This window comes from Oncorhynchus kisutch, linkage group LG11 (assembly GCF_002021735.2).
Source record: "Oncorhynchus kisutch isolate 150728-3 linkage group LG11, Okis_V2, whole genome shotgun sequence".
Classification (NCBI taxonomy): domain Eukaryota; kingdom Metazoa; phylum Chordata; class Actinopteri; order Salmoniformes; family Salmonidae; genus Oncorhynchus; species Oncorhynchus kisutch.
The window spans coordinates 47,887,955-47,897,870 of record NC_034184.2 but is presented as its reverse complement, the minus strand read 5'-3'; the positions used below and the strand labels follow the sequence as shown (position 1 = coordinate 47,897,870).

General features: G+C 40.7%; 1 protein-coding gene across 2 annotated transcripts in view; it reads left to right on the top strand.

Moving 5' to 3' along the window:
* The first annotated feature begins 263 nt into the window (after positions 1–263).
* The window catches only part of LOC109899579 (myopalladin-like), a 50,444-nt gene continuing 40,791 nt past the window's right edge, over positions 264–9,916 (top strand). For both annotated transcript variants that reach the window (XM_031835890.1, XM_020494930.2), the window contains exons 1-2: positions 264–522; positions 2,096–3,385. In XM_031835890.1, coding sequence (XP_031691750.1) covers positions 2,097–3,385 — 1,289 coding nt within the window. In that variant the 5' untranslated portion in view covers positions 264–522; position 2,096. The remainder of the gene's footprint in view (positions 523–2,095; positions 3,386–9,916) is intronic.

The window sequence follows — 9,916 nt, the reverse complement described above, 5'->3', positions numbered from 1 at the left end:
TTTGACAGGGCTCTATGATAATTCCCCTTCAGCTAGTTCACAGAGAGCACTTAATCAACACCAGTAATCTGCTGTGTTAACCCTAGTGTGTCAGAGGCTCAACAAGGGGCTTCTAATTCAGTGGAGTGGGGCTTCTAATTCAGTGGAGTGGTCGTGCTTTGACCGGTGCTTCTCTTCCGGAGGAGGAATCCCTTTCCAGAACGCCCCCACTGGCCAATGAACTGGGATGCCACTCAGGCACATGGTCCTGGTCACCCCAAAATAACTTGCGACTAGTGTGCTGACAAATGTCGCTACTTTTACTGGTGGCAGGTTGCCCTAGCTACTTGCCTCCATATTTTCCAGTAAACTCCAAGGCTAACTCTGTGCAATAAATTGGGAATCCATCTGGGCCAGTTGCACCGTGTCCACATTTTCCCAGGTGGCCACCACTGGAAGACTGGAATCCCCTCTCTTTGAGCACAGGTGCGCTCCAAGGATTACCGCCAGCTCCAGCCGGGGCCCGCTGGGGTTTATTTGAAGGTAAAACACCCAACCCCAATTACCTCTTGTTCATTGACCCTCATTTGGGTTCATACATCAACTGCATATTTATATATATATTTTTAAACCTTTATTTAACTAGGAAAGTCAGTTAAAAACAAATTCTTATTTACAATGACAGCCTAGCAGGGGACAGTGGGTTTACTGCCTTGTTCAGGGGCAGAATTATTATCTTGTCAGCTCAGCGATTTGATCCAGCAGCCTTTCGGTTACTGGCCCAATTCTCTAACCACGGGGCTACATGCTGCCCCACATATTAATAGGTGTGTACAGTAAACTCAGCAAGTCTGACATAAACCTACTTCATTGGTCAAGCATGGGCTTATATCATTGAATTTGAAGTGACTTATGTGTCTTATTAATTCTACCATGAACCTGGGCAGGTAGTGCTGCTGATTTAAGCCAGGGTCTGTATTTCCAGTCTGTGAGGGGGGTGACGTAGTGTTTTTCTAAGTGTTCAGTATCACCCTCATAAATTCGCACAAAATGATTTGTATGTGTCATTTGAGTTTTGGTAGGTGATCAAATCCTTGTTGAGTGCACAGAAGACCAGGAGGACTTTTTTTTATTCTTGTAAACTGAGCCCTTACTATAATTAGATATGACTTGGGGGGCTTGGATGCTGTTTGCAAAGGATTCGTGTATACAGCAGCTGCAGGTCTATTAGAAGGGCATTGCTGCCTGTCTTAATTGCACAGATTTGAGTGTCAGTAGCATCTGTGTACCATATTCCATTTCTGGAATCAATAACTACTCAGATGCAAAACGCTGTTTTAAAGGCTGGATATGATGAAAGAAACATATCTTAAATGCACTGAAAAGTTGGGCACGATCCAATGTTCATGCATGAAACTAATCTCTGTCTGGGGCCACAGAGTTTAAGATGTTTTGAAATTAAAATGGAGTACTATTTTTAAGTCGTATTGAATGCATTGTGGTTTTGAACTGGGTTAACACATTTTTATGCATTGGCAGGCTTTTATTATTATTCAAATGGCAATGATGCTCTAGTCTTTTTTTGTCTTTTTTTCGGGGGGGCAATGAATATGGAAACAAGATATTTTGTATGTCATTGAAACAATTAGTCATATTGAGCAGTTGCACTCACTAGTCAGGTTTGTTACTGTGCCCTTATTCCAAGCCATGTGGCTGCTTGCTGATTTTGTGGGAGAATTATGATCCAACGAATGTTGAGCCCAACAAACCGATTCCAAAGAAAGACAGTTTTTGGGGGAGTGGTATTTGTGCATGGTATACTGTGCATTTTCATTGCAATTGAAAGACAGAAGATTGAGAAAAGCAAGGTAATAATGAATGCTAAAATAGGAATTTATTGTGAGCCACAAGTGGAACACAGATTGCATTATTTCTGTCAAATATTCAATGAATGTAGAAACATTGATTTATTATAAGTTTCTAAATGATTCATGTCTGAACAAATTTAAATGGAAGTGTAATCATGAATTTTCACAGGGGGGAATACACTATGCACTGACACACTAAAATGAGTCACAATCAAGTTAAAGTTTGAAACCCTCTTATTTCCCAACAGCATGCAAGAGGACAATGTGAACCAGCCTACATCATTGTCTCAGCTCTTGAGAGAGAACTACTTGGCCGAAGCGAGGGCGAGACACAGCGGCATGAGCCGTTCCGACTCCTCGCGGCACCTGGTCTACGCGCCCCTCAAAGGCAAGGCGGAGGACTCCGCGGGGCAGGACAAGCCCCAACCCCAGTTCCCAGACCTCTCAGCCTTCCTGAGCCAGGAAGAACTGGATAAGAGTGTCAACCTGGCCTGTCAGGCTATCGGACACGAGGCCTGCGAGGAGAGGACAGAGTTCAAGGCCCCGGTCACCCCTTCTGTCACCTCCACTGCATCCAACACTCCCGACACCCAGCCTGACCTGGAATTAAAAGAACCCCTACCAACACATGTGACATTCTTCCCAGAGAGACGGTCATTCTCACCTCTGTCCATACCAGACAATGTGATAAGGATAGACAAACAGATATATCAGCCATCCCAACTGTCCATTCAGGACAACGCAATAAGGACCGACAGACAGAAATATCCACTGTCCCAACCATCCATCCAGGACAACAACACGAGGACAGACAGAGAGTTGTACCCACCGTCCATCCAGGACAACGACACGAGGACAGACAGAGAGTTGTACCCACCGTCCATCCAGGACAATGGAATGAGGACAGACAGACAGACGTTCCCACCGTCCATCATCCAGGACATTACAATGAACAACTGGGTGGCCAGGGAGGACTTTAAGAGGTCAGGGGCTAGGGGGATAAACACTCCAGAGTACGGCCTGGGGACCCAGTCCAAGAAGGAGTTCCTCAACAAGGCAGCAGACTTCATCGAGGAGCTCTCCTCTCTGTTCAAGGCTAACAGCTCCAAAAGGATACGGCCCAGATCATGCAAAACTCATAGGAGCAGAGCCAACAAGGGTCAAGTGGATGGGAGCGTTTACTCCCTGAATGCAGACAACAGGGAACGAACCATTCTTCTCCAAGACTTCGAAACGGAAATGGAGATGGAGAGGCCTACTAATCCTTTCAGCATTCAGCCATCAGAAGTCCAGGGTTTGGGCATGGATCCAGGGTTTGGGCATGCTTACTTCCCCATGCAGGACTGGAGGACTACTGAGGAGCAGTATGATGAGGCTGAAAGCCCTGCCCTGGTGGAGATCACCCCCGGGGTGTACACAGCCGACCCCATCTGTGAGCCCCCTCACTTCATCCAAAAACTGAAAAGCAGGGAGGTGCTGGAGGGCAGCAAGGTACAGCTGGACTGCATTGTTCGAGGACTCCCCATGCCTGAAGTCCGGTAAGGCTTAACCAATCGTTCAATCTCACTGAATGTTAATGTTTAGGTAGCCAAAGTTTCATATCTTCTTAATTAATTGAAAGGATATCTTCCCTTTTTTTTTTTTTTTTTTTAAACACATACCTCGACTTTTACACTTCGTCTGAAAGAAGTTTATGGGGCAAAGAGAAACTGTCATCCGTAGTTAAAATGTATTTAAATAGCCACTGCTAACTTTAGCTAATCCTATCTAAAAAAAAAACTATGTGAGTTACAGTGGCTAAAGTCAGCTTAAAGGCCCAGTGCAGTCAAATTTCAAAGTTTTGTATCATATTATACAACAGCTGATGAAACTAACACTGTAAAAGTGTGACAACATTTGATCAGTGTTAATTCCTGATAGTTGCTTGTTGAAAATTCAATCTACACAGGACCTTATAATCAGCAGGTGTGCATAGGCAAGGGTTTCGGCTTTCCATAGTGACATCACCATGCAGTCAATTGGTTAATAGACCAATAACAAAGAGAGTTCCAAACCTGTCTGCCAATAACAGCCAGTTTTCAGTTTTCACCTCCCCACTCAGACCACTCGGACAGTCCCAGCAAAAAATGTTTTTGCTAAAAAGTTACTTTTGCCCATTTTAATGGAAGTCTATTACAGTAAGGTACTTAATAACCCAGAAATTATATTGATATAACAATGGCTGCATTGGGCTTTTAAAGGGCCCCCACAGAGGAAGTTGCCGCCACTATTTTGATGTAATTTCCTGTCCTATAGTGGAAACACGTTTAGGTTTCACCTACGAAGAATGACGAAGGTTACTTGTACATACTCACGAATTGGTTATGGGAATTTCCACTTGGAGTTGATAAATATTTTTTTAAATAGGGACTGTAAGCTGTGAGTGTAGCTACTGTAGCTAGTAGTAGGGCTGGGAATCGCCAGGGACTTCACAATACGATATTATCACGATACTTAGGTGCAGATTTTGTTGTGCTATAGCCTGCATTAAAAATTTATAAAATGTTGTTTTTGTGTCACAGATCTACACACAATTCCCCATAATGTCAAAGTGAAATTATGTTTTTAGAAATGTTTACTAATGAATAAAAAATGAAAAGGAGAAATGTCTTGAGTCACTAAGTATTCAACCCCTTTGTTATGGCACACCTAAATAACTTCAGGAGTAAAAATGTGCTTAACAAGTCAGATAATAAGTTGCATGGACTAACTCTGTGTGCAATAATGGTGTTTAACATGCTTTTTGAATGACTACCCCATCTCTGTACTCCACACATTTATCTGTAAGGTCCCTCAGTCAAGCAGTGAATTTCAAGCACAGATTCAACGACAAAGAACAGGGAGGTTATTAATTGCCTCGCAAAGTAGGGTACCTATTGGTAGATGAGTGAACATTGTAATATCCTTTTGAGCATGGTGAAGTATACACACAGTCACTACAAAGATACAGGCGTCCTTCATAACTCAGTTGACAGAGAGGAAGTAAACCGCTCAGCGATTTCAACATTAGGCCAATGGTGATTTTAAACCAGTTAGAGTTGAATGGCTGTGATGGGAGAAACCTGAGGATGGATCAAAAACATTGTAGTTACTCTACAATGGTAACATAAATGACACAGTGAAAAGAAGGAAGCCTGTACATAATACAAATATTCCAAAACATACATCCTGTTTTAAATAAAGCACTAAAGTAATACTGCAACAAATGTGGCAAAGAAATGAATACAAAGCATCATGTTTGGGGTAATTCCAACACAACGCATCATTGAGTACCAGTCTTCTATTTTCAAGCATGGTGGTGGCTGCATCATGTTATGGGTATGCTTGTCATCGGCAAGGACTAGGGAGTTTTTTGGGATAAAAAGAAAAGGAACAGAGCTAAGCACAGGCAAAGTCGTAGAGGAAAACCTGGTTCAGTCTGCTTTCCAACAGACACTGGGATACAAATCCACATTTCAGCAGCGCCATAACCTAAAACTCAAGGCCAAATATACACTGGAGTTACTTACCAAGATGACATTAAATGTTCCTGAGTGGGCTAGTTACAGTTTTAATTTAATTTGGCTTGAAAATCTATGTCAAGACTTGAAAATGGCTGTCAAGCAAAGATCTCTGGTGGAAAAAAGTACCATTGTCATACTTGAGTAAAAGTAAAGATACCTTAATCGAAAGGTTAACATAGCCAGGGGCACACTCCAATACTCAGACATAATTTACAACAAAACATTTGTGTTTAGTGAGTCCACCAGATCAGAGGCAATAGGGATGACCAGGGATGTTATCTTGATACGTGAGTGAATTGGACCATTTTCCTCTCCTGCTAAGTGTTCAAAATGTAACGAGTACTTTTGGACGTCATGGAAAATGTAATGAGTAAAAAGTACAGTTTTTCTTTAGGAATGTAGCAAAGTAAAAGTAGTCAAACATATGAATAGTAAAGTACAGATACCCCCCCAAAAATGACTTAAATGGTACTTTAAAGTATTTTTTATTTTAATACTTTAAACCATTGGCAATGATCAACAGCCAACTTGACAGAGCTGGAAGAAGTTTAAAAATAATAATGGGCAAATATTTTACAATCCAGGTTTGCAAAGCTCTTAGAAACCTAACCAGAAAGACTCACATCTGTAATTACTGCCAAACATGTGTTGACTCAGAGAGTTGAGTACTTTTAATGAAATGTATTTGTTTTATTTTCCATTCATAAAATATATAAAAAAGTATAATTTTTCTTCCACTTTGACATTACAGAGTGCTTGGTGTAGATCGTTGAGAAAAAATGGCAATTAAATCGCACTTTGTAACGCAACAAAATGTGGAAAAAATCAAGAGGTGTGAGTACTTTCTCAAGGCACTGTATTGCGATTCTCCCGATTTCTATATGTATTGCGATTCGATACTGTGATTTTATTGCGATTCAATGTTCCAAACTTATTGCTCACCCCATATGTCTGCTGCAGAGGGACAAGAGGGAGCCATGAGAAAACGAGTTTCGATCAGTCATGGAAATAAAAGTGCTGAAAACAAATTGACTCCCTATTTAAAAAGAAGTTGGAGGACAAGCTATGAAGGAAATATACTGGAGCTTTGGTGCAGGTACAGCGAACTAGCGCAAAAATAATATTGAGATATTGTCAAGACGATACGATATATCGTAAAAAATAATATCCTGATATGTAACTATCTTTTTTTTTTTACCCCGTCACTACTAGCTACCAGTGGTGTAAATACTTAAGTAAAAATATTTGAAAATACTACTTAGTAGTTTTTGGAGGTATATGTACTTTAATTTTATGATTTATATTTTTGACAACTTTCACTTCATTCCTAAAGAAAATTATGTACTTTTTACTCCATACATTTTCCCTGACACCCAAAAGTACTCGTTACATTTTGAATGCTTAGCAGGATAGGAAAATATACACAGATAAAATATACACGAATAACAAGGGGCACGCTCCAACACCCAGACATAATTTACAAACTAAGCATGTGTGTGCTTAGTTTGACACTGGGTACCTAAGGTACTAAGTCCCGCGGTGTAAGCTTGCAACTTTTAAAGGAGGATATATATATATACACACACACACACACACACACACACACACACACACACACACACACACACACACACACACACACACACACACACACACACACACACACACACAGTGGTTCCTCCTTTAAAAGTTGCAAGCTTACACCGCTGGACTTAGAGGTACCCAGTGTTATGGCTTCATTGCTCCAGACCACCACAGGGGGAGATAGAGCACTCATTATGCATTTGGGTCCAAAGGTTTTTATATGACCAATCATATTGAGTGGTTCCAATGACGAATTTGACGACCGTACCTGGGTGAAGATGGCTGACAAAACATTACGGTGGAATCAAATGTAAGTAGTTATAACGAGTCAAGCAAAACATTTACATTTGAGAGGAGTATGTTCGTTAATATAGAGACAAACGTTTGTGCATATTTTTTTGTCATAAAGTTCATTTACGAAAATCGCTATTTAGCAAGTTAGCTGACTAGCTAACTTTAACCAGCTAGCTAGCTAGTGTTATGACAGGAGAATGAATTCATCATTCGTGTTGTTTAATGTTTTAGGGACTCCTGAGAAAACCAGCAAACCAGGCTGTCGTATTGTGAAACAGTGGATGAATAGAATCTAGCAAGCTAAAGCATTTACTGAAAATTGAATGTACAATTGTGTAAGCTTGCCTTGCAATGCAGCTGAAGTAACATAGCTAGCTAACTATTTACTTGCTTATTGTGTAGTGGAGGATAAAATAACTGTATGACTATGGATGTGTAGCTAGCTACAGTATGTAGCCGATCTATGAACCTCAGCTATCATAGTTGTTGTATCAACTTCAAGTCTGAATGGCATTAATGAAGCCTATGGATAGAGTAGAAATAATAACTTTATTGTGCCTAGGATGCAAGTCCTATATACATGTACTGTAGTTATTATCATTATTTGAATGATGCTGTGTCTGCATGTATATATTACAATTATACACTTCAACAGTGTTTACCACTCCTGCTCCTGGGACATCAATGATTACACATTGTAACTATGCAATAGACTAGAAACAAGATTTAAGTAAAGGCTGATTTGTAATTCATATATACAGAAAAGAAAACCTATGCATATCTAACTCCCGTCATCTGCATTAATCTGAGGACACTGGATAGGTGTAGTATTTCAATGAGATGCTTAATTTCAACCAGTGGAGAATCTGAAACGCTTTATTGAAAGAAGTTCATTATCCAGGTGTTATAAATACATAATACATGCATTATAATTATGATAATTGTAATATTATATTATAAATACACATTCAATCTGTACTTCAATGAAAATATGGTGTGCATTATAAAATGAGGAAGAAAGACAAGGTGGGGAGATAGGTGTAGAAGACAGAAAGGGAAAGAGGTAAGAACAGAGGCAGACAGCATGTGATTAATGAATTACAGTGCTACCCTAATATTCTCTCAGTTCATCACAATTGCGGTGTCTCCTAACCAACCTTGGGGCCAACTGGGGGCTCAAGGCTATCTTAAGTGTGGGTGAGGTGTCGCTGATGGGACTGGCTTCCTCTCTCACATCAAAACATACCTGCAGATGAGAAAGATGGATGGAGAGAGAGCTTGATTTAGCAAAACTGACCTTGGATCATTAACTCTGGGACTATTACATCTCTGTCTGTATTTCAATGTAAAGCATCTCTTTAATAATACTTCCTGTTGACACGAAAACATGGTGCCTTCTCGTTTGCTTAGTATTAGACATTTTAAATTATTCATACTTTTACTTTTTATACTTAAGTATATTTTAGCAATTACATTTACTATTGATACTTAAGTATATTTAAACCCAAATACTTTTTACTTTTACTCAAGTAGTATTTTACTGGGTGACTAACTTTTACTAATGAGATGTTCTATTCTAGTATCTTTACTTTTTTTTTTGGTAGGTAGGCTTGCTGGCAGGTTTTGGTTGTGGTACAGCAAAGCCAAATCAGCCCATACTCATGGTTCTCACAGGGGAAGTGAAATGATTGGCTACAATGACTTTGCTCATGCAGGTGCAAATTACATGCAACTATAAGTTCCTTGTATTTTCGTTCACGGGTGCCTTTTTAGTATCTGGATAGACACTTGTGGTTTCTAGTTAACGTTACACCAATCAAAGCAGTGGAGTATACAGTGCATTCGGAAAGTATTCAGACCCCTTTACTTTTTCCACATTTTGTTACGTTACAGCCTTATTCTGAAATTGATAAAAACGTTTTTTCCCCTCATCAATGACTAGGCAAAAACAGGTTTTAAAATGAATGGAAATATCCCATTTACATAAGAATTCAGACCCTTTAGGCAGTACTTTGTTGAAACACCTTTTGGAAGCAATTACAGTCTTGGGTATGATGCTTCAAGCTTGGCACACCTTTATTTGGGGAGTTTCTCCCATTCTTCTCTGCAGATCCTCTCAAGCTCTGCCAGGTTGGATAAGGAGTGTTGCTGCACAGCTATTTTCAGGTCTCTCCAGAGATGTTCGATCGGGTTCAAGTCTGGGCTGTGGCTGGGCCACTCAAGGACATTCAGAGACTTGTCCCGAAGCCCCTCCTGCATTGTCTTGGCTGTGTGCTTAGTGTCATTGTCCTGTTGGAAGGTGAACTTTCGGCCCCAGTCTGAGGTCCTGAGTGTTCTGGAGCAGGTTTTCATCAAGGATCTCTGTGAACTTTGCTCCGTTCATCCTTCCCTCGATTCTGACTAGTCTCCCAGTCCCTGCCGCTAAAAAACATCCCCACAGCATGATGCTGACACCACCATGCTTCACCGTAGGGATGGTGCCAGGTTTCCTCCAGATGTGACGCTTGGCATTCAGGCCAAGGAGTTCAAACTTGGTTTCATCAAGAGAGTCCTTTAGGTGCCTTTTGGCAAACTCCAAGCAGGCGGTCATGTGCCTTTTACTGAAGAGTGGCTTCCATCTGGCCACTCTACCATAAAGGCCAGATTGGT